We start from the raw sequence: 25,183 nt of genomic DNA, 5'->3' as shown, positions 1-25,183 counted from the left end.
TAGCACTGTTAGCATGATTACTTTTCCCTTCTACCCTCTGATTGATAGGGAGTACAAAATGCACTTGTATCTGCTTTAAAGAGCTTTTAAAAATGTCACTGTCATACTAAAGGCTAAACAGTTTTTTTAGCATTTATACCATAAAGGCTTAAAGGAATTTTGTGGTGCATTGTATTAGATGTCGTACTTCCCTATACCCAACTTCATTGATTAGAAGTAGCAGAATTTATACAAAGGTGGAAATGCTGTGGTTGGAGTTCTTTGTTGAACTGAAATGCAAAATGAAAATAGGCATTTTTGTAGGTAGAAAACTAATCACACATGCCAATACCTGAAATGTAAGAAAAATACATCAGTGTGAAATTCTGACCGAAATTTTGTTATTTGGTGTATTTAAAATGTCTTCCTGGAACTTTTTTAAAGTTATGGATCATCTGTCCTTCACAGTCCTAACAAAATAGCTAAACAAGTTAAATCTAATGTTACATAAAGCAGACTTGTAGGGTTTTCTGTTTGCATATATATCTGTAGGACTTTGGATATCTTCATGTAGCTTATTTGTCTGTAGACACAAGGAACCATGAGGACAGAAAAACTTCAGTGTTTCTTCTTGCTGACTTTCTTTTGGGGGGACTGGATGTAACTCCCAGCTTGCAGATCTCAGGAAATACTACTGGAAGCCAGGGTTGTTTATTTTCTACCCATTTTGTTTCTCTGTGCAATGCCACATGTCTCAAACCTTTGAGATTGCTACCACTTGAATTGTATGGTCCCATCTACACAGACTTTAACAATCTGATGAAGAGGAAGAAAGACTCAACTTTTTCTTCCTTTCTTCCCGAGTGCCAGTTTCTTACCTGCTTGTGTATCTGTGAATATTGGGAGTAGAGATTCAAAGGGCACCTTGCCCTTTATTCTATACATGCTTTTCTTACTTGCTTTTTGCTTTGTTGTTATTTTTTCCCCCTGTAGCTAGTGGAAGATACCTGAGCTAGATACAGGTTGTGCAACTTGTGGTCATTAAAACAAGTTTTAAAAAAAGCCAGTAATGTGTTACTTTCCATGTGTCTGTCCCAGAGGGTCCTTTACAAAACTGACTTTGTAAATTGTCCTTCTCCATAACATTAGAAAAAGTACTTATACTTGGCCACTGAATAAACAAGAAAGTTTAAAATCCATCTTCTTCACAAGTTCCTGCAACCTTCGTGTTGTGGGAGTAATGATCTTCAAATGTAGCATTGCATAGTTGGTGTGCTGTTTCCTTTGTAGCATCTAATACTAACTATTCTAACTTGTTGAACACTTGAGTCAACGTCCACAAATTGAGAACCGAGATGTTTTTCTACACAATGAACAATGCAGACCATTGAATATGTTCCAAAGAGATTGAGGCCAGGAGCCTAGTGGAGTTTTTAGAAGGTGTGGGCTTTTTAGTAGAAGCTAACAAAATGAAAGGTAAGTCTTAAAAAATTTCATAGGAGGTGCAGTTTGGAAACTGAAGTGTAGGTTAATTGCTTACCAACCAATATTACTAAGATAAATATTTTTTAAAACCAGATAGTTAATTCAACTCCATGTTGGTTTTGGAGTTTTTATTGAGAAAATTTTTTTTGTTGGTTTTGTATTTTAATTTGGTTTTAACACTTTGCTCTAAAGCAGCTGGGACAGACCACTGTCAAGAACTTTATACTGAAATGAAAGGTTAAATGCTGAGAATCTGGGTAATTTTTACTTCTCAACAAAAATTGGCATCTGACTTGTATATGGGTAGTATTTGAATTTTTGAGGTGCCCAGGCAAAATTCTTTTAAGAATCCCAGTTACATTATATAGACATTGCAAGATGTTTTGTTTTTGTATTTTCCTTCTTGTGGCTGAGGTGCTGCCTTAACACGCGGAAGGGCTGCCATCTCTGGGTCTTACCTTGTTCTTGCCCATCAGACTTTCAAGTCCTTCTTTGGCCTTATGAATCTTCTTGAATTTATTTGTTTCTTGTTCTTGAAAACTGTCTAATTTTTTTTTTCCTTCTAGGAATGCATAAACAAATGTCCTTAATGCTTTAGAAACCTAAACACCTCTGGTTGTCTGATACTGATGGTTTAGGTCTTTATGGTGTGGTTTTCTGGCAGGTGGTAGTCATGTTTTGACAATATCACAAGGCAAAAATGCTAAACATTTACTCTTTGGTTTAATTCTGTTCAAGACTATCAGACATTCATTCACGCTGTACTAGTTTGAAAGCAAACCAGTGAGAGACTCAAAATCAGAACTACAATTTAGTAGGAAAATTAAAAATAAATGCAGTAGTACAGAAACACTGCCAGAGTCAGGGTGCAGCCTGACACCCTGTCGGTCAGGGTGGTGGTAGCAGTCCGAATAAATGGTGGCTGCGGCCCTCCTGAGGTGATAGATGTGTTGACGCGGTAGTCCTGTAGAAGGGTCTGCTCTTCCTTGGAAGGTCCAGTGGTGGCTATGTAGCTCTTGTCCTCTGGGAGCCCAGTATGTAAGGGCTGACTGTGGTGTTCCAAACCCCAGGTTATATCCAGGATGGAATGCTTGGTTCCTCCCCCTGGGCGGAGCATCTCACAATGGGATGATGTAATTTTATGAGTCGTGCAGTGAGGCTGGATGGCCCATTAACAGACAATATCTCCGGAGGGAGTTATCAGGGATGTGTCGTGGAAGAGATAAAGAACACTGCCCCACATGGTTTTAACAGCTGGTGATAGAATACATACTTGTGGTTAAATCTTACGTTGTTACCTAAGACACGTGCAAGGGAAAAATCTTAATCCTAGAGCTGTTACATGCATCATTCATGCAGTAATAGCATTTCCCCTCCTGTAAGCAGTAGGAGGGAACTAGGATTAATAAAAGCAGTAATGGAGAACTAAGGGAAGATGGGCAGTGTTTCATGTGAAGGATTTTACTAGGGTTTATTGCCCTTGTGGGGTAAGAGGACTACCTGCTGTGCCTGTGCTGCTGCTGGAACTTTCTATACGAGAGTTAAATTTTCTGGCAATGCCCATTAGGGATTTTCTGAAAGCAGTTTACAGTGGGATTATATAATAGTCAGAAGCTCCATTTTACATATGGGAGAAAGACATTGTTAAACACACAGTTTTCTTCAGTTCCTTATCTGTTAAAATGACACATCAGAGCTTTGTGGTGGTGAATGTAAAATGGTAGTGAGAAGGTTAGAATTTTTGGAGTGTAGAATATTTTATATAAAAGGCATCTCTCTTAGTTTCTGTAGAGTTAAGAACTGTATATTGAGATAACTTTCTCCAGTTTGATTCAGGTTTATGTGGAATTGATTAGCTTGGGAAAAGGGAGAACAATGTGTCACGTTCAGTGCACGTGTAGTATAACCATATGGTCAGAATCTTAGATGTTTGGTGTGTATGCAAAAAAAATGCTTCTAAGAACCATACTTAGTAGTTTTATTTATAGGAATATATTTCTGTGTTCTCATTTGTGATGCGTGTTCTATTTATGTATTTCAGCTGTCTTTGTATTAGGAAAGAAGTTTTTGCATAGTCATGTTTTCAAGGAAGTCTAATTGATTTTTTTTTTCTTAATATAGAATACAGACTGATACATACGTACTTGTAATGATTGCTTCTGATACAGCAATAAGCTGCAAATGACACAATAATAAATTGTAGAGTGGCAGTGTAAATGTACTGGCTCTGTGTATTGAATGGAAGGGAGACATCTTTGGTTTGGAAAAAGTGGTTGTGCCATCACATGTTACATAGCAAATGGTCAATGTGCAGGTTTTTAACCACGGTAGCTGTCACCAAGACTTACAAGACTTGGGGAGTCCTTACACATTCATCAAACACTGGGTGCTTCCAAGCTGAATGTGAACCAGTGCTGTAGAACTAGGAAGGGCTGTACTCTTCAGTCAGACTTTGGAACCACCCACTGTCTTCTTGAGGAATGTTTCAAAACACGTGGCTGAATGATGAGAAGCGATAACATGGGGTCCTCTCACCTGTCTGTGGCAGCAGAGGAACATGCTGGTTACAGACTACGTGCGTGCATGATTGAAGTGTACTGCACTACACTCAGGTGTGATTCAGATCAAGGTAGTGCCTTCCCCTTCCCCTTCCCTTGGGACAAGGGACTGTAACTGCATTTATTCCAGTTTTCTGTGTGCAGACAGAAGTCCCTGGGGCTTTTGTTTTCAGATTTTCTTTGTAGCTTCAGAGGTGTTATGGTTTAACCCAGCTGGCAACTGTGTACCATGCAACCACTGGCTCCCTTTCTCCCCACCCTGGTGCATCCAAAACAGAGTACTGTGCTACCAAGGAGAAATAAACTCTATCCCAGCCAAAACCAGGACAAGAAGGAAGACAAATACTGATGATTTTTTGGGGAGGTTTGTTATTTTGTGTAATTAAAGATGAGATTCCATTCTCATGGCGTAAGTAAAGGTCTTAGTGGCCTCTCTGCCTTAAAACTTAAGGTCACTTTAATACATCTGTGATTGAGAATATGAAGAGAGACTGAACATCTTTCAGCTCTATATTATGAGAAGTAGAGGTTAAATTATGCTCTAGGATGAGAAAAAGGAAAAAAATAAGCAGGAAACAAAAATAGTAGCTAATTCCTAAACTTCAAGTGTCAATTATACTGAAGTTTATTTCTGTTAGTGGTTCAATTAACTGTAATTACTTAATTGAGCCAATAATTGAAATAATCTTGCTTCCTCAAATTTTAGAATAACCCCAGAAATGGCATATGCCATCTCACCTGCTGTGTATACCAGTTTGGTGTGTCAGGGGAAGTGTATTTTTGAGTAGGGTTAGGTTTGCTGCAAAACAGGGATCCTAGGAGGCAGATATAATGTTCCAAATCACACTTTGTCTCTTAGGTTTCACCTGGGCTTTGTTACAGCTCGTGTTTAGTGGCAGAGAATGGGGGTTGAAAGAGGTTTGCATGATGCTGCATTTTCTTGAGTGGTGTAAGAGCAGCAGTGTTTCATCTATTAACTACATCTGGTTGTTACTACACTTAATTATGGGCCTGTTGGTGTTAAATCTTTATATTGACTGACAATGACCTGTGTGTGTGGTTTTAGCCTTTTGAAGATTTTGCACTGTCCTTTGGAACTAATGATAAGCAATATTTGTATGACCTAAACATTTTAATGGTTTTACTTTATTAACAAATAGTTTTGCATTTTAATTCATTCATTTCTTGCTTCTGAAGGTTTATATATTTGTGAGATAGGGTGGGGGTATTCTTTTCAGTTGGTGCTTGTAATTTGAAATGCTTTTGAGTCCTGATAAGCTTTCTGGTAATACTTTGTATTCTAGAACAGTTACACTTGTATTGTTGTGTCTCCTGTACACTGTGTATGCACGACTGCAGCCGCCTTGTTTCATCAGCTGCCGCTTGGATTGTTCGGGTTGTTGCAGCTTTGTGGTAGATATTGCTTGGCACTGGTTTTAAGTTGAAAATTACTGTCTGCTGCCAAGAGGTTTGTTTTTTTTTGGTTTTTTTTTTGTTTTTTTTTGTTTTTTTTTTACCTTTTCCCCATGCCCTCCCTGAAAATGGGATTTTGACTAAACAGATTGAAGAAAATCCAATGATCTCATGCATACATACGTGGACTAATGAAGTTATGACTGTGCATACTGGATGCCTACAATCACAATTTCCTCTTAGAAGCCTCTGTTTTGTGGCAGTCGTGGCTTCTCCTTTGTCTGCACTGCCAGGTTTGAGCTATTTATGGCATTATAAGACAATATCTTCCTTGCAACCATTGGTATATGTTCTTGGGTTTTGTGTTGGGGGGGTTTTGTTGCTTTTTTTGGGTTTGGTTGTTTTTTTGTTCCAGGAGCTATATGAGTGTGTTGGTTTCTTTCTGCTCCAAAATGAACTATCTTTGCTTCTGTTTGGTTTCCTGAAATCTTGAGCTTATGATCTCTAACCAAGTCACTCCTTAGAACACTTTTTAATTACAGTCATCTCTGCTTCCATTTTGCTTTTGCTTCCTGACATGCCCTCCGCCTGTGTACAGCCTGCTGTTCACATCTCCTTGACCATTCAAGTTACTCAGCTTCACAATGATGGTTTCACGCATCTCTTCCAGAGGGTACCAATTTCTGGTATTGTCATGGAGTCTTTGTAGGATATCTGTTGGGACACCAAGAAAGCCATAGGGTGATTAAGATGAGAGAGACTCCAAATTTGTTCAGCTTTCGAAGAGCCACTGGCACCATAATTGCCAGTATCTGGAAAATCCGGAATCTCTGGGATAGGCGTACTTTACTTTGCAGACAGCATTCAAGGATTGTGCCCCTGCATCTTGGAGAGGAAACAAAAAAAAGGCAAAATTTGGCTCATTGCAGTTTTGAAGTGGACTTAGTAATGGAAAATCACAAGCTCATCTTGTTCTCAGAGCCGTGGTGGCTCTGCTTCTGATCCCAATTTTTTTTTTGTTTTTGTATGATAATACCTCTTGAACTGAAATTAGGATTTTTTGTTTAGTGCAGCAGAGAGTATAACTTAAAATCTTTTGAATTACTGGTTGGTGCTTTTTGTTGTTAGCTGTGGAATTCTAGTCGGGATTTTTTCATCTGAGTCTTTGGGCACCTTTTCTCCTTATTTCTTTGGGAAGTAAATTTTTCCGTAAGTGAGCTTTCAAAGCTGGTTTATTCATGTTGCATTTTTAACTCTGGTGGTTTTAACTTCACCAGCAAAGTAGTTCACTGAACATATATAGTTTTATCTATCTGTCTTATCTATCTGTCTCCTGGAAGGCCAAGACTTCATGTATATATGTATATATATATAAAAACCAAAAATCTTGGCCTTCCAGAATTAAACTATGGTCCATGCCATGTATACATGAATAGATATCTCATCTGTGACTTCGTGTACTTAATAGACAAAGAGGGATTATTTTAGCCTTTACCTCATTGTGTATGCACTTGTGTGTATATACATATATCTATTTTTACATTTAGTGTGCCTGTGCATATATGTATATGTGACAACATTAATTTCTGAAGTAATTTCATTAAATCAGTGTGGCTATACTACAGTTGAACTTAGCTTATTGTTCTGAACTACCTTTTGCTAGCTAATTGGATAGTAATACTGCAGTTTTACTTCTGCAAAGGAGCATCCTTTTGCAGAGAGAAAGTAGCTTGGTTGATCTGAGTATTTTCTACTGAAAATATTATGGAAAGGTTTAGATTATTAATACAGACTTTTGTGTTTGTGAGGCTAATTTAAATATTAGTGTGAATCAGACTTGGAGCAGTACTTACATTCTCTTATCCAGACATCCAAACTTACCTCTTCCACGTGTCAGGTTTTTGGATTATTGGCAGTCTGCAGTTGTTGTGAATTTAGTTAGCAACTAAATCAGTTGTGTGTTGCACAGGGTGTGGGATTAGAATGATATGAGGGCCAATAATACTGCTTTATAAGTCTAAATAAGATTAAAAGATATTTTCCCCCATTAACTTTTGTAATGTAGTCTGCCTCTTTAGGCTGATTGCAGATAATTTTCAGATAACTGAGCAGCCCATAGCTACCATTGACTGAAACAAGCAAGATTTCTGGGTTCTTACTGCTTCTGAAAATTGGTCCAAAATATCTAAAGATGTGTTCAAAATTAGCTCACTTCTGAATGCAGTGAACACCTGCTTGTGTATTTATATAGTAATTAAATGCACGTTTGACATATTTAGAATACTTTTGGTGTAATTGGCAAGGAATGACAAGGTCATAAATTAGCACAGGTTGTTTAATTTGCTAATACAGTCACATAAGGTGTTGGGGATTTTTTTTTTGTCCAAAATCTGGTTGTGGTTGCAGTAACAAGCTGTTGAGATAGAGTTTATTTATTGTAAGCAAGGATTTTTTTGCGAAGAAAGTTTCAAGAAGCATTTGTAAAACTTGTAGGTTGAAAAATGGAATTTAGAAAATTTTCTCCATATTGAAAAGAATTAATTTTAAGTGAGAAAATTATATTTAAGCAAAGAGACTGCATGCAAGAATCATATAAAGATGAGTTTGAACAACTTCTGCTCATACAGATTTTGATGGATTTTTTTTTTCTTTTAGTCACTTTTGCACCTTACAGTCACTGGATTTTGTGTGTGTTGCTATATCCTATTTTGCTGATATTACTCAGCTGTAGTACAGTTTCACATATTTGGAGCCTCCTGTTTCCCAGTCTCTAATGCATCCACAATATTTATCAATATATGTGGTTTGGAACTGAAAAGCTTATGAAGTATCTCATATTAACTCTACAATTTTTTAAACCTTTCAAGAGATGACACGAATAAGGAAGAAGATGAAGATGAAGAAGAAGCAGAGGAGGAGGAAGAGGAGGAGGAGGAGGAAGAAGACAACAATAACAATGAGGAAGAAGAGTTTGAATGCTATCCACCAGGCATGAAAGTCCAAGTGCGGTATGGAAGAGGGAAAAATCAAAAAATGTATGAAGCTAGTATTAAAGATTCTGACATCGAAGGTGGAGAAGTCCTTTACTTGGTGCACTACTGTGGATGGAACGTGAGGTAACTTGAGTTTTAGTTAGTGATTACTTCTTGAATTACTTCTCAAATACACTTATGAATTTTAAAAACTAAATTAATAGACATCTGGAGTCCTAAACTTTCAGTATTGGTGTTCTGTGAAGGTCATTGTACTGTATGAAACTTAGATTTTTAACACTATATAAATGCAGGGCTTTAGTTACTTTGAAAATCATCTTTAAATGACTTGTTCAAAGAAGGCTTCATTTGTTCCTCATCTTACTTTTAGATCTTCCCATACAAGTGACACGTCTCTCTTTTCAGATTCCTCCTCTGGCTCTCTTAAGCCGATTTTCTCTCATTCAGTATTTGAGTAGTGCATTTAGCTAAGGCTGTGAACTCACTCTTGTCAGTGAAGCACAGAGTACATCAGCAGTATGGTATTTAACTGGAAAACAACAAGATTTAGTGGGAAATAAGTGCACAGCAAATAACTGCATTTCATCTGATCTGATATCTATCCTCCCTACCCCACCTCCTGCTGAGGCTGCCCTAATCTTCCAGGCAAGACTCTTCTTAGCCTAGTGACTTCTTATGCTTTCTTTGATATAAGGTATTGACTTTAGTCTAGCATTAATAGAAATAAGTTGAAGTACTTCTTTTGCTATTTCAGACCTCTTTTTTGTCATTTAAAACTTGAAGTAACTTTGAAAACAGTAGAGAAAACTAAAATTTTTGAGCAGCTTATAAGCATGTCTGCTTCTTTCCTCAGTTTCAATGTAAGTGCTCACTGTCCTTAACTATTAGCTTTTCAACTCTATTACTGCCTCTAAAATAACTCCAAGCCCCCCCTCCCCCAAGTCTGAGACAAGTCTGATGTACTTTTTTCTTTACTTATTTTTCCTTTTCTGGGAAAGCTGAGTTTTCAGCTGAAAGCTGAAGGTAGCCTTCCTCTGTCATCTGGGCATCCTGCCTCTTACCAAGAGGGCAGGACAAATGTCATTTATTCAGTTCCAGCAAGGTCTGCTAGCAAAGGTAACAGAGAAGTGTGATGCTTCTCTTGCTGCTTGAATTCACCTCTTTGCATCGAGGCCTGGTGATTTCCAGGCGCACCTGAGCTACTGCCGAGGAGGAGTCTCGCTCTTGCTGGTTTTGATACCGATCTTCTGTAGAATTTTGATCTACATTAATCTATAGGAATAGGATGTGACATAAACTGTCTTCAGGCAACATCTGTAAGCATAGTGGGCTGTGAAGTCAAGATACGAGGGGAGATGCTCAAGGTGGGAGCTGGGGTGTGACTTGCGTTTTGGTCTGGTCCTTATTGAGGACTCCCCCCTTGGAGTGCAAGTTGGTGAAATTTTCATCCTACTCACTGAAGATTACTGTGTGTACCATTCCAAGAGGTTCCTTGCTTTTAAACTCTTGTTTTGGAATTCACGTGTAAGCATAGAAGTTCTTTTTCTTTTTGAGCAAATAATCATGCTATTTTCCATGCTGTGAGGTGAGATGATCAGATTTTTATTTGAGCAGTGCCACTTCAAATCTGAAGAAATGAGAAGTCAAAAATGAGTCTTCTTCACCTTGGAGATTCCAGCACCCCAGTTCTTAAAGGAGAAATCAAGATTCTAAATTTTTACTTTGCATTTTAAACAAATCTGCAGATTCATATCAGAGGCATTATTTCTGTGACAAGGATATGTTTGATAATAAAAGCATTTTTAGTAACTTGCACTCATTTGAAAAGTAAGGAGTGTTGGTTGTTTGGTCTTTCTGGCAGCAGGACTTGGGTTTATATTTTTACCTGGTGTTTTAAAAGAGCCCTCTGAAAAGGTTGGGGGGAGGGAGTAGGATTCTTCACTGAAAAATACATCAGTGACTGAGATTTAGCTGTGGGACTGTGCATGGACTCTGCTAAATGTGGCTAATTTTTTTCATTTGTGTTTACTTAATTTAATTACTTAAATTTTTGGATTTGACAGAAGAGTGTGTAAGCCTCACCTTTAGCCAGCATCTAAACACTTTGATAGTTTAGTATTGTGAAGACTAGTCTTGTATGCTGTAATAGCTTGATTTGGCTTGTAGTCAGTGACAACCTGGAAAAGCCATCTGCCTTAGTTGGGTAGGAAGCAATCCCCTCCTCTCCTTAGTCATTGTAGCTTACTTAGCAAGCACAGGTACAGTTCAGGGGATGAACTGAACTAGGATTTTCTAGTCATCTAGGGTTTTTTAAATTCTGTCGTCATTCTTCTACTCCTTAAAGTTGACTTTCCTGTTTCCCCTTTTGGTCAAGTATCCCATTTAATGGCCTGTTCTTTAAACTCGTAAGTTTGAGCAGAAATACTAAATAACTACTAATGTTTCTTATCACAAGGTAATTTCAGTATCAGTCTGGAATTCAGAATAAGTGTGTGTGTGTGTGTGTGTGCTCACATGCTTTAGGGTACTTGGAATGAAGTTTGGTAAACTTGATGCTCATCTTCATTAGTTGGGCTTTTTCTTAAATGCTTTGGAACCAGTGACACTGAGAACTATTGAACTTTTTTTTTTTTTTTAAAGAGTAATTAGAAAGTGCAGAAGCTGTACAGCATTATGATCTTGTTAGCTCCTGAGATTCAGGTGATGTGTGTCTCTGATAAAGCTCTCTGAATGGTAGTGTTCAGTGGAGCCTGACTTGTAGTGAAAGGGAATGGTAGAAATCTACCCTGTTAGAGGGACCTGCTTATGTTACCACGTGTTAACCAGAAAAAGCAGAGAAATACAGAGAAACTGTGCTTCTTCTCACAGACCAGTAATGTTCTGAATTATGTATGCTTTATATGTAACTGAAACTTCTTTGGGGCCTATGGTGCCAGTTCCTTCTGTTGTAATTTTAATCTTCAGATGCCAGTGCAAAGAAAAGTGCATTGTGTAAGTGCTTGAGGTGACTTTCCTCTGCAGTGTGTTCCTAGTAATTAGAGGGTGCATATTTAAAAAGCATTTAGATGGTTGAAACTGTGTGTCATTATGGTACAATATCAAGATATGTTATTCTTGGATGTTTCAGATGTTTAAAACTAAAGACTTACGATTTTCAACACTTCTTTCCTTCTGCATGTGAAAGTGGTAATTTCTAAGTTTGTTGAAACATTACGTCATATATAAATTTTATACTTAACAGTCAACCACTGAAAGTAAATGTTTAGCCAACTTTTGGGCCCTGGAGAGTAATGTATGTCATGGGGGGGGCAGGGGAGGGATTATTAAAAAAAACAAAAAAGAAATTAAACAAACCAGAATCCCCATCTAACATTCCAGTATTTGGGTATCAGACTATTTTTCTCCTTTCTTTGATCACAGTCAAAAAAAAAACTTGATTCTCCCTTTTTAGCAGCTACAGATAATATACTGGAACTTTTCAGTGAATTTGCTAAGGCTTGCTAGCTCCTTGAGGTCACTTGTCCTCAAGTGGTACCTTTGCTAGTATAAATCTACTCTGGAAAAGTATGCTTTCTTCCTTGTTTCTCCTCTACTACTTCTGTGGAAGATCGACTATGTAATCTCTTGACAGTGTGTTGTGGTGCATTTTAGCTTGCAAGTAGTACCTATGGGTGTAATAGAATCAGTGCATACTCTGATGCAAGGTGCTCTTCTTCGTCTTCATTTTGGTAAAGTAGGGGGATTTTGTTTATGAAAGCATTCCAGGTTTTCATATGAAACCTGATTTAAAAAAATAAGTAAATAATAATTTCTTATTAAATCCCCCCTCTTGATTTTCAAAGAAATCTGTGTGAACCCTTCTAGGAGCAGCTTCCCATATTATCTCCTTCCTCTCCACATTCATCTGCTCACTTTAGGGTGCTGAAGCAAGTACGTGTGAAAAACAGCACTGCAGTAAAACAGCTCAGGTCCTCTGAAAGTACATGCTTGTAGTGATAGCCGAAGAACTTTTTTGATAATATTTTTGGGTTTATTTTGTTTTGCGAACAGGCTTCTAAAGCAAGATTAGTGTTGAAGTAAGTTTTCATATGTTAGCAAGTGCAGTTCTAGAAAGAGGCTCTAGTCTGAGTCACATACCCCATTTTAGATGCAGCTTTCAGGGTGCTTCTCTGTCTTGCAGTGGAGGAAAATGTAACTTAGGGCCAGGTTGTCAACTGTGGCTTGGAATGTGTCTTTTTTGCACGTTCTGTTTTTGCCTGGGGTCCAGTTGTCCCAGATTTAGGCAAACCATATATGCATTCAATATGTGAGTAGTGAAAGGAGCTGTGTGATGCAAAGGTGTGAAGTGTGGGTAGCTGATTCCCTGGAAAAGATGTGAGATTTCTGTGGCTTCGTCGAAGGGTCTGTCTGCTGTTCTGGGTGCAGTCAGGAGTAAACCAGGATATGCTCTGGCCAGGAACTGTGACTGTCACACATTAGTGTTTCAATTTGTGCTCCTTGACATGAGGGCTTGCGTGACCACTGCTTCTCATGCATAGTGTTTAAGACTCTGTGGTATGTACAGGTATTCCCTTCAGGTTCTGCATTTCTCTCCTTTGGTTCAGTGTGCCCCCATGTCTATCAGCTCTTGCCCCAGCAGGCACTGCAGTTGCTGTGGATCTCAGACAGTGTGGGCTGTGCACAGACTTTGCATAGGAGGAAGATTATTTTCTTATTGGAGATGCATAAGAATGAGTGAATATGAATTTGGTATTCTAGCAATGTATTTGAGGCAGAAAGGACACTGTCAGAATCATCGCTTTTCACCACGTGTTTGTCAGGTCCTATGCTGTTTTCCTGCATGTATTTAGATCTAATAAAATACTCCTACATTTCTCTGGGTCACAAAGTCCATTTGGCAAGCACTTCATGGTATTCCTTATGCAAAACATGTCTTTGTCTTCAAGAAGGATTGCTTGAGATAGGGTTTCCCATAGTCTCACAGAATATGGGATTTTTCTATACTGAGCAAGTAGTCTGCAGATTTATATTTCCGTTTTGAACCTGTTTACTGACATTTCACCTGGTAATGAGAGTGTAATAGTACAATGACAGTGGTATCTGCAGCAGTATAGGCAGTCTTGGTATATCGTAGTCTGCATGGTCTGCTGTGAGATTTTGTGATTTTTATTGTCACACAGAGGGGAAAAAACCAGAACGAATTGTTTTGGAAAGCTATTTTTCAGAATGCTGCCATAAATGTAAGTTACTAGGATACAGTACTTATCTTCTGAAATCCCTTGTATAGATCATAACTTATAATACATAGGAAAGCAAGTTGGAAACTCGCATGTTTTTCCCTAAATATTTTTAAATTATGTCAATATTATGGATATAATTGGCAGTGGTTGCAAAGAAGCTGAATTAGGATGGTATCAGTAGTCATTGCACGTATGAAAGTAAAATCAAGTAAGCCCAGCTGGAAACCAGCATGGTGATTATGCTCAACTCCAACTTGTACCACATTTTTTTGGAGAGTGTGATTTGGGGTTTGGGGTGTTTTAAAGTTGATTTTTTCCCCCTGTATTTTCACTTTTACATAGGAGGATCAGAATTTGTTTGTATGTACATTCAGGCCAAAGTTAATACAAACTAATTTTTAACTGAACTGTTTCTTATGCAGGAGGTTCTTGAATTTACAGTTTAATTAGTAAAGAGCTTATTTTTATTGGGAGGGAAAAAATTGATTTAAATGATTCCTGAATTTTGTCAGAAATACAGAAAGAATCTGGCAAGCGCAGTACCATAGGTGCAGTATATTCTTACTTAGAATGTACTTCTTTGGTCTTGGATTTGTACTTAACAGGTCCAGTCTTGAATACAAGATGCCTGTTGTTAATATCTTGGTGCTATTTAGTATGTTTTTGTCTTGTATCAGTCTGATACAAAATAGAAACCTTTAACAGAAAAGGAACTGAAAAATGTCACTGTGAAGTCAGTGACTTGAAGTTGGTAACTCTGAAGGGTTACTCACACCAGATACCTCTTTGCAGTCACTTGGGATGGAAAGAGTTTATTTTTATTAACTGGCGACATTTTATGTAGTTGAAAGAATTCATTTTATTGTTAAAGTTTTATAGTGTATATATAGGAAGTATACCTATTAGAGGTCCATACAGATTTCTCATTCAGGTAGTTTGTTTTACCTGCATACATGGATTTCTGCTGTTCTGTGCAGACTGGAAAATAGACAATTTTGCTTTTAGCCTTCAGTGTAAAAGGACTTTAATCCTCTGAACATTAGCTGAAACTTCACAGACTTGAGAATTACACAAATTACTTGATTCAAATTCCAGTTCTGTTTTTATATGGCTACTAACTCTCTTTTTCCTCAGTTAAATTTCTGTTGTAGTGTGCTTATCTGCTTAAAATCATAAATGTGTACAATTTCTTTTTCTGTTTAGGTATGATGAATGGATAAAGGCAGACAAGATAGTGAGACCAGCTGATAAAAATGTACCAAAAATTAAGCATCGAAAGAAAATAAAGGTAGTTTTTCTCCCTTTCTCTCTTGTTGCCCCCAGCATTGGTTTGATACATGGTTATGTAATCCCTGCCTCCCTTCCTGACCTTTTGATTGGTCTATAAATGCTTGTCAGGAAAAGCAACTTTGTAGCATTTTAAACATGGATACTCTTTTCATCATGGTTTTGGGTTTTCTCTTTGAGGTGACGAGGGGAAGCTCTTTCCTTCTTTCCCGAATTTTTAACTTAGATGTATATAGTCATTTACAGAAAACAAATGAGAAGGATACAGGTTATTGTCAGTGTTGGGAGCCAACATGGGGAGTTGAAATTTGAGAGCTCCCTGGTTCTGGATAGCAAACCTATGGACTAGTCCATGTGCATGGAACTCTGTAATTTTATTGCCAAGCATTTCTTTCACAATTGATTCTTCCACAACTGATATTTGGGCTTAGATGATGACATATTTCTTGGACAGTAGGCTACAAGGAAGCTTTTCCTTTTGCCACTGCTGTGCCTGGCATATCCTGCAGTGCCACTACTCCTAGAGAACTGCTTGTGTTTGTTTTCCCATTTGTTTTAGTGTTGACAAAGTCCCTGTTTTCAGTAGAAAAGTCTTGGCATGGATTGTAGAAAGGTATTTGTAGTCCTTTAAACAAAGAGGAGAGCTTTCCTCTACAGGTTGAATGTTTAAGATAATTGTAAGTATTGTGTCATTGTAATCCATGATAAGATGTGTGTTCAAATGGGAAGTTTATGTATCTTTTTTCTCACCTAGAATAAAACTGAGAGAGAGAAGGAAGAGAAGTATTCTCCTAAACCCTGCAAATTGCGACGTTTGTCAAAACCCCCCTTTCACACCAGCACATCACCAGAGACTGGGTCCAAACTTGACAGCACTGAAGCCAAAAATACTGAACAAGCTCCAGTTAAATCAATAGAAATTACTTCTATCATTAATGGGCTACAAGGTATTGTACTTAAAAGCTTTTTCTAATTCTGTAAACAGCCTTTAAACAGGAGTAAATGAAAATGTAGAGCAACTGCTGCAATTAAATGCTTGAGTCTGTCTGGCTAATTATAACATCATCTTCAGAAATAACCCTTGGACAAAAGCGGTGTTGGCAGTTTCTGTGGATTCAGTGTGTCAACAGTCAGTTACATTTTGTGTTGCCATCCTTTTTTTTTTGTTTCATGTAGAGCAAAGCGTTTTTGCCTCCTATCTAATGTCTAAATTTTTAATTTTTTATTTACCTAAGCTGTAAGACCCATTATTCATATCTGCTTGTCTGTTGTTGCTAGAACTGTGTTCCCACAGTAGCATTATAATACCTAGTTGCTTCTCTTCATTCTTAGTTTAGATCATGCCTCCAGAGAAAGTAACCGTGTATGGTATAGGTAGTTTGGGTAACCACAAACTTTTGTGGGAGCTATGTGAATTTAATAATCATTCTAACTTGTTTGAACTTGGATGAGACTGGCCACTGGGTTCCAAAACTGTAGGTAGAATAACAATCGACATAATCTAAGAAGCTTAATTTCCTTAGGAGATGAGAAACAAAAAAAAAAGCAATTAATGATGACACTATTGTTAGTGCAATAATTAATCTGTAATTGACTTTAGAAATCAAGGAGTTACATATATATATGTATATTTATATTTGAGCCAATTCCTGTGTTTCTCCTTGAATCCATATCTTTTCCCACTGAATGAGATTGCTGTTGATTCCTTCTGGATTATATATCTTTGTTCTTCTCTCAGTTTTTTTATTGCTGATCCTGAATTTTCTTGCAGTTGTCCTACATTCTTCTTGTCCATTTGTTTCCCTAAGTGCCTTTCTTTATTGCTTTCACTTCCTTTTCCAGGCTGATCATCAGGTTGGTTTGTTAGAGGGTATCCAACGTGTGTGTTGTTGTTCTGTCCTTTAGACACCGGATTTTCCAGGGAAAATGATGTCTATGTTATGGGCATTGGAAAAAAGGCAGATAATGGTAGCATTTGTAACCCATAAGAAATACGTAAGGACATCTTTCCTTTTCTGGTTTGGGTCATTACGCAGAAATTTGTATTTTATGGATTAATGCTTTCTCGACCTCTTCAGAAATTCCTGGAGATGTACTGTATAACAGAGAATCTTCCTAGTTTCTAATGTAGCCATTATACCATGAGTTTTTGAACTCTTCAGGAGGTACCATTTAAGAGAGACTGCTAGAGATCCCTGTACCATGTCTTCATATCTGTACGATTTTCTTTAGTTGGGTTTGGTTTTTTTTACTAATTTTTTGTAACCAGAATCAAGACAAACTTTTCTTGTTTTGTTTTTGTTTTGTTTGGATTTATTTTTAATTAGCTTCTGAAAGTTCTGATGATAGTGATCAAGAAGATGACCAAAGTGCCCTGAATGTACATGCTGATGGCAAAGAGGAATCTCAGCCCGAAGCTGTAAGCCAAGATAAAAATGAACTCCGTCTAAAAGAACAGAGTGGTTCATCCCTTCCAGAAGAAACTAAAGCTCTTACAGATGCAGTAGTGCCCAAGTCTGTATCCAAGTCTCCTGAAAGATTGCGGAAAGAGGTGGAAGAGTTATCTGAAGATAGTGACTCCGATGGAGAAGACGAAGCCACAAAAAAGAGAAAGGACGGAAAAAAGGAGACAGTGGATAAAACAGCAAAACCACAAGTGAAACGTGGTAAACGACGACACTGTGTTGCAGAGGAGTCCTTAAAGACCGTGTCACCTAATAGAAAGGATGAGAAGTCCAAAAACAAAGACTCCCTTAGTTTAGAAAACAGCAGTAACAGCTCCTCGGATGAAGATGAGGAAGACAAATCTAAACTGAAAATCACTACAACGAAAAAGTACAATGGACTGGAGGAGAAAAGGAAATCTTTACGGACAAGTACTTTCTACTCTGGATTTTCTGAAGTGGGAGAGAAACGAATAAAGCTTCTAAATAACTCTGATGAAAGACTTCAGAACACCAGAGCGAAGGATCGAAAAGATGTGTGGTCAAGTATCCAAGGACAGTGGCCGAAAAAAACACTGAAGGAGCTGTTCTCAGACTCTGATACTGAGGCTGCTGCCTCTCCTCCACACGCTGCTCCTGAGGATGCTGCAGCAGAGGAGCAGCTTCAGACTCTTACAGAAGAAGGTATTTCTTTGCCTAACTGTGAACTTGAAAAATCTTTGCCAGCAAGTGTGGATGTTAAACCTATTGAGGAGAAACCGACTGAAGTGGGTGAGAAGAAGGTTGAATTTCCAAGCAGCGGCAGCAATTCAGTGCTAAATACTCCTCCTACAACTCCTGAGTCACCTTCCTCTGTAACTGTGACAGAGTCCAGCAGACATCAGTCCAGTGTCACTGTCTCTGAGACACTGCCACCAAATCAAGAAGAGATACGAAGCATCAAAAGTGAAACAGATAGCACAATAGAGGTGGACAGTGTGGCAGGGGAGCTGCAAGACCTCCAGTCTGAGGGAAATATTTCTCCAACAGGTTTTGATGCCAGCGTCAGCTCCAGTAGTAGTAATCAACCAGAGCCAGAGCATGCTGAAAAAGGTAAAGGAAGGGGTAAACAGAGCTGTCTCCAACCTAACCAGCTCTTATTTCTAACATTGCTGGTGTGCTTTCATTCTGTTATGGTTATGGTGGAGGGAAGCTAGTTGTTGCATGTAGTAGTAGCCTGCTGTCCTTTTCAGATGTATGGAAATGGCATAATCATCTTATGAGTAAAATATAATCTGCCAGCAAGTTTATTGGCCTTTTATTAGAAGTCGTGGTGGTTTCAATGAGGGATAAAGGGTAAAAGGATGAAGGTTATACTGGATATGGCAAAAAAAGCCCAAAGCAAACTGTAGTAGCTTGTGTAAGGAATATTTATTGTAGCAAGATGGAAGCATTTTAAGCACCCTCCTTAGAAGCAGAAGTTGCTTTCTTGCATAAAATTTGATTCTCTATAAGTTGTTTGTTTGGGGGGAGAAAGCCCTCCTGCTGCTAGGGTGGTTAGGCAGTCATTTCTAATTTGTATTTTTTCTAGAACATTAACTTCATAAGATTCAAGTCAAGCTGATAAAAGCACTGACCTTTTTAGCTGTATTTCACTTTCATATGTGATTTTTCAGATTGAAGTTCCTTTCCTGAAACCACTAGAGAGCAGGTGATAATAAACACTTGTGCACATGATGTCGCTGTACTGCTGCCTGCTTTTTAACTGCTGGCCAGGCTAGATTCAAAAGCTTTTTTCTGAAAGTGACTGGCTGCTTTGCAGATCATCAAAAGTACAGCTACTTTTACTTTGTTGTAGTGGCTAAAAATCAGGAACGCAAAGGAAGAAAATATGTTTGGGCTTTAATCCTAAGAAAGAAGTGGGGTTTTTTTATCTCAGTAGATTCTGGCTAATAATTAGCTAATTTTTTTCAAAATGCCCTTAAAGGTATGTTACCTCCAGCATTCTATTGGAAGTATTCTTCTGAAAGTATGCAACAAAATGTGTTTCCTTAAAGGAGAGAGTTTGGAAGAGGTGAATGTGTACCCCTCGATAAATACACCTGCTTTGCTAATTAGAGCTGTGTAGGTTTAAGTTGTTAGGGTTTTTTTATATGAAAGTAGTTTATTGCCACTTGAAAGAAGTTTTACACTGTTTTAAAGGAGTACTTTTACATGCATTAGACTTTAACTTCCTCTCTGATTTTGTCAGCATGTTACCTGTTTCAGAAAACTGAGTTTCTTAATTAAAATTGTTTTATTCCAGGGGTAATTTTTAATCTGTAAGTCACATGGTTATGAAACAACGTTTGAAGAACTTCTAAAACACTCTCTTTTAGCAGGTGTACTAGAATTCTTCCATCTTCCTTTTCTACTTTTTCCCTTTGTAGTCCCAAATATCAGTAGAATTTTTCCCTGTTTTTTGTTTGCCTTTCTTTTCTTGCTCTTTTTTAACATTATATAAGATTTATTTTTTTAATACCTTCAATTAATGTAATTACTGATCACAAGTTATGGCTTTGGTTCTTTTCTCACAGCTTCCAAGTACAGCAAAATTTTAAAAACATTTTTTAGTCCCAGTAGGTCTTGATAACTTTTTAAATAAATGTATTCTTATTTAATTAACAGTATTAAAAAGATAGTAAATCCATGTGGTTCAAGAGAAATTCTGGTGATGTGTATGGGAAAGTCATTCATAGTCATGGTACATGTGCACTCTGTGCAAAGAAACTTTGCCTGCTTTCCATTGTCTTTCACCTCCTCTTGTCACTAGAAGTAGAAAACTGAGCTGCATTAAGGATAAGCAGGAACAGTTGCACTGTTGTCTACAAACTTAAGCTTTGAAGTGTTTTGTGGGTTTTTTTGAGGCTGAGAAAAAGTGTGCAAGTGTTAATTTCAGTTTTTGGCTTTTTTTTCCCCCCAATTATAGTCTGTACGGGACAAAAAAGACTTAAAGATGCTCAGGGAGGAGGCAGCTCTTCAAAAAAACAGAAAAGAAGCCACAAAACGTCTGTGAACAGCAAAAAGAAGAGTAAAACTAGTAAGTACAGCAGCTTAGTGTGAAATAAAAGGTGTGAAAGTACTGTGTCATTTGTTTGACTGATTGTAGGAGATGAAGTCTGTTAATAAAAAATGTATTAGGACAAAATGTTCTCATCAGGGAATTCTTAACCCTGTTTAAATGAAGAAACTGCTCTATCTAAACGCCAAAGTGTTTTTAAATGTCTTGTATTATTTCTGGGCCTATTTCTATGAGGTCCTGAATATTCTGTAATTCAGGAAGGCCAAGAAGAGTGAGTATTTCACACATGGCAGAACTGGGACAGGTATCTCTGTATCATGATAGCTGCCTGTTTTAGATGGGAGACTGGGACCTGAAGGAAATTATACTCTGTATTTTCTGCAAGATGAGATTTTAGAGGTTAGTATCTCTACCCTGTAGCAAATACGAGAATAATTCCAAAAGAATCCAGATTCTTGTTTTTTTCCTGTGCTGTCTGTTACATATATAGTAAATAATGCAGCTTTTGCAGTTGTTTGTAGTTGTAGAAGCTCATTGGGATAGAAACGGCAGTACTGGGTAAGGGAGCTTAATAAAAGCAGAGGTGTGTTAGGGAGACAAGGTTAGCACACGTGTTTGGGAGATAACAAGATCAATTACTGCTCCATTTCACTGTTAATAAAAAATACCAGGAAGCAGCTAGAGACTGAAGCCTGGAGGATAACTGTAAAAAATGGAGTTAAAGCAAGGATAAAAAGCATATGCCATGCCTTTTTTCCTCTCCCAGCTTCTCTCCCCACTTTCTAGTAACAGCTTTTACTAAAAGTCTGTACTTGCTGGTCTGGTGTTTGCTTTCACCCCACCTGTCCTTCATGTTCATTGATCTCCTTTTATATTTTCTCATCCTTTTTAATTCCATTTCACTGGTCTCCTCCTTTCATAATCTTTATTCTTACCCTCGCCTCAGAAATTAAAGTAACAAAACAAACTGAATTTGCAGAACAAATACACCATTTTTAGCCTTGCCATTATTCCCCTGGATTTGGTGAATTTACCCCTTTTTCTCAACCTATGTCTTCATCAGGATGTGAAACTTAAAAGCTACTACCACATAATCCTTAGTGTGTGCTTTTTGTTAGGCTTCAGGCACTACTGGATGTAATAAGGAAAATAAATAGATAAAATGTGAGTCAGCTGTAAGTAAAAAAAACCCAAAAAACTTCTGGCAAAATTCAGATGTATCTGTTAAACTGTCTTTGTGACAGCTTCAGCTCTTGCCTTTGCATTAAACCAGCCAATGCCAACAAGCAGCTGGGCAAGCTCTTTCACACTTCATGTCTTGGGTATTCAGTTTCTCCTGTGTAGATCACCAGATCATAAAGGCCAGAAGGTTCAGGGCTCATTTTGTCAACACCTGGGGCAGGTACAACTGAGGCATACATTTTTCTTAATAAATATAAATTCAACGTGTTTTTAAAAATAACTCTAACAATGGAGTTTGTGCAGATTTCCTAGGCATTTTATTCCACTGCTTTGCTAGACTTGTGTTGCATTACAGTCTCTTGCACCTGCTTTCACCCCGGTTTTATTTTAATAATGCTAAAAAAACTTCATCTTTTCAATCATTACTCATAAATCTTGTCTTTTAGATAGATTATTTTGTTACTCTCCTTTGAGTGGTTTGAATCAAAACCTGTGTTCAGTTCAGCCTGTTGCTTTACAGTTAGAAAGGGGTAAAGAGGTGAAGTTCTTCTGTTTTGGGTCAGCTAAAGATCTTTTTCCAAAATTAAAAGATTTTATCATCATGTCTGAGGAAATTGTAGAGTATGTCACACATATTCAGATTATTGATAATGATTTTAGTAGAGGAAAATTAAAATAAAGGTAACGTAAGGCTAAGAAGAGGCTGTGTTTGCTCTGATTTCTGCTATATATGTCCTAAAAATACAGTCAAAGATTTGTCTGTAACTGTTAGCACTAAAATGGGATAGTGGTTTATATATATTGAATACTGCATTAGAAATTGATGTTAAAAAAAGGTGAACAGGAGATGGAACATAACAATGAGTCCTGTGAACTCTTAGAAAAAGTACAGCCCCATGAGCAGGCAAATGTGGATCACTTTGGCCCCATTTATGTACCTGGTTTGTGCTTCAGTGGTGCAGAGAGCATCAAGCCAAGCTGCTACACCAGGATGGATTCTGTTGTTTTAAAGTAAAGGATTTGTGTCAAATTCTCGTTGTATGAAAATCAGTACAGGGGTTCTGTCAGCTTCTGACAGCCTTTAGTTTGGGCTTTGTTTTGTAACAATGTCTTCTTGTTTCTTCAGCAAACAGCAGCGACAGTGATGAACTGTCTGCTGGTGAAAGTGTGTCCAAGTCTCAGTCAGCAAAATCGGTTTCTACTGGCATGAAATCTCACCAAACCAAATCACTCACAAGAACACAATCTCCAGGAAAATGTGGCAAAAATGGAGAGAAGGAGTCTGATCTCAAAGAACAGAATAATCGTTTGCCCAAAGTTTACAAATGGAGTTTTCAAATGTGTAAGTATTTTCTTGAAAACACACCTAGTGTCATCTTGTGGCATAGTGTAAAAAGGCTTTTTGAATGTTCTGCATTTTGGCTTTCTCATTTCCATTCTGAATTTGCTTAAGTTTGTGATAAATCCTCATTAAAAAAAAAAAAGTGTGGTGGTTTGTTATTTTTTTCTTTTTTTGCAATTGCAGCACAGGGAACTGCCTATGTCACACTCTTCCAGGACTGTTTTTAGATATGGCTCCTGAACGGACTTGCTGTTCTTGTTGTCCTGTGCATACCTGTCATTCTGGCATGAACATTATCTGCTCTGTGTGCTTCTTCTGTTGCTATTTCCTTGCTGTTTATTCCTCATTCCCTAGTTCTTGGTCAGACACGTAGGTGATTGATTTGTAACTTTTTCTCCTTCCATTTTGCATTAGTGAACCAGGACATGTTTACTATTTCTAATATTAAGAACTTGCACTGTGTTTGTTTCAGTCAAGCTACTGGTCTGGCTATGGGTGAGCAGAGCAAACTGCATTTGCCTATCTGAAAAACAGATCAGTGGCTTATTAATTCTGTCATATTAGTACAACTTACCAGTTGAATCTGGCTTTGCTGGGTTGTTTTTTTATTTCCTCCCCAACCCTGAATCTCAGCATTACTCTATTTTTAAAAGTACTTTTCCCCGGTAGTTCTTCACAAGTTACATTCTGGTGCTCTTCAGGAGTACATAACGTAAAAGGTCTTTATTGTCACTTACTGCCCTGTTGAGATTCATTGAACACTTTCCTGTTGCAACGCATTTAAAGGGCTTTTGCTCCTTCCTTTCTTTCTGCCTTGGCTACAACTCCACACGCTAAAGTTGGTTTGCTGAAGTTGGTCTATGGAGTGCTGTTTGACACATTTCCTGCTGCTGCAGTCAGACACTCGTAATGTCTCTGAGCTTTCCTCATTTTCCCACAGCCTAATACAGTTGTGGCTTCTGGTCCTTTGGTGCTGCCCTCATTACAGGGTGATACAGTGCGTTTTGCACCCCACAGTAGTTTAAATGATTCTTAAGTGCTTTTGAATGGAGTGTTACCAGTGTGGCTTCCCTGTGGCTTCCCTGGACTGAACTGAGAGTTTCTCCTGCCTGTGCCACCCACTGCTGTGTGCCGTGCTGTGGAGAGCTCCCAGCTGGAAACAGCCAGAGGGGTGGCTCCTGTACTGGCCATGTCTGGCAAGGAGGTCCTGTGTGGTTATTCCTTATGGCACGTATGCCACGGAGTCCACCAGAACCACCCCACAGCTGTGCAGATTCCTACTGCAACCTGCTTATTTTGTAACAAGGCTGACCTTCCTGGTGTCAGGGGCCAAACTGAGCTCCAGCAAGGACTGAAAGCCACAGGCTCAAAGCTAGTTTTGGCCCTTATGTTTTCATCAGTTGTCTTAATTTTTTTTTTCCTTTTCCTCCTTATGGGGAAGGGAATGCATTTTTTTTCCTCTCCCAGTTCCTTAAAATTCCCCAAAGAGTGTATGGTGGTATCTTGTAAAGAATAAAAAAAAAAAATGAACAAATTTGTCTTTGTTGTCTGCTACCTCGAAGCACATCACTAAGATTTGAGTATTTCCCACTTCACTGACACTCAGAAGTGTTTGGAAATGCTTCAATACAATAATTAAACAGAGATTGTTTAACTTGCAGCTGACTTGGAAAACCTGACTAGTGCCGAACGCATAACAGTTCTCCAAGAAAAATTGCAAGAGATCAGGAAACATTACCTGTCCTTGAAATCTGAGGTGGCTTCCATTGACCGAAGAAGAAAGCGCTTAAAGAAAAAAGAGCGGGAAAGTAAGCACTGGAAACTAAATTCTACTTTTAGAGGGCTTAATTGCATGTTATATTAAGGTCCTGATAAGAACTGGATAATTTTTAGGGAGATGTGTGTCATTAGGAATGTGGTTTTGTTTGGGTTTTGGGAAATGCTATGTGCAGTTATTTTATGACCATTAGAAGGCGGGGATCAGATACCCAGTGACTGTGGAAGGGGAAGAGCGTTACCAAGGTGTGCAATCTGTTTCATGCTCTTGAGGCGCAACTACTTCATACAGGAAAAAATATACAGAAAATAAACATACCTAAGCAGAGAACAAAGGGTGTTAATAACTTCTAACTTTTCTTCAAGTTACGGATAAATTTACTGTAGTACTGCTTGTGGGCCTAGTTAGTGCTTTCCCCTTAGGATAAGGGGTTTATTCCATGA

At 38.1% G+C, this 25,183-nt stretch overlaps 1 protein-coding gene across 5 annotated transcripts in view; it reads left to right on the top strand.

Moving 5' to 3' along the window:
- Positions 1-25,183, top strand: part of ARID4B (AT-rich interaction domain 4B) — an 89,253-nt gene that overhangs the window by 61,707 nt on the left and 2,363 nt on the right. For 4 of the 5 annotated variants that reach the window (XM_069010297.1, XM_069010298.1, XM_069010295.1 and 1 more), the window contains exons 17-23: positions 8,303-8,551; positions 14,872-14,956; positions 15,710-15,902; positions 17,283-18,491; positions 20,347-20,457; positions 22,748-22,963; positions 24,625-24,771. In XM_069010297.1, coding sequence (XP_068866398.1) covers positions 8,303-8,551; positions 14,872-14,956; positions 15,710-15,902; positions 17,283-18,491; positions 20,347-20,457; positions 22,748-22,963; positions 24,625-24,771 — 2,210 coding nt within the window. The remainder of the gene's footprint in view (positions 1-8,302; positions 8,552-14,871; positions 14,957-15,709; positions 15,903-17,282; positions 18,492-20,346; positions 20,458-22,747; positions 22,964-24,624; positions 24,772-25,183) is intronic. The other variant, XM_069010296.1, reaches the window with a different exon arrangement.

This window comes from Aphelocoma coerulescens, chromosome 3, assembly GCF_041296385.1.
Source record: "Aphelocoma coerulescens isolate FSJ_1873_10779 chromosome 3, UR_Acoe_1.0, whole genome shotgun sequence".
Classification (NCBI taxonomy): domain Eukaryota; kingdom Metazoa; phylum Chordata; class Aves; order Passeriformes; family Corvidae; genus Aphelocoma; species Aphelocoma coerulescens.
The sequence above is the reverse complement of the archived record's forward strand: the minus strand, read 5'-3'. Positions and strand labels throughout refer to the sequence as shown.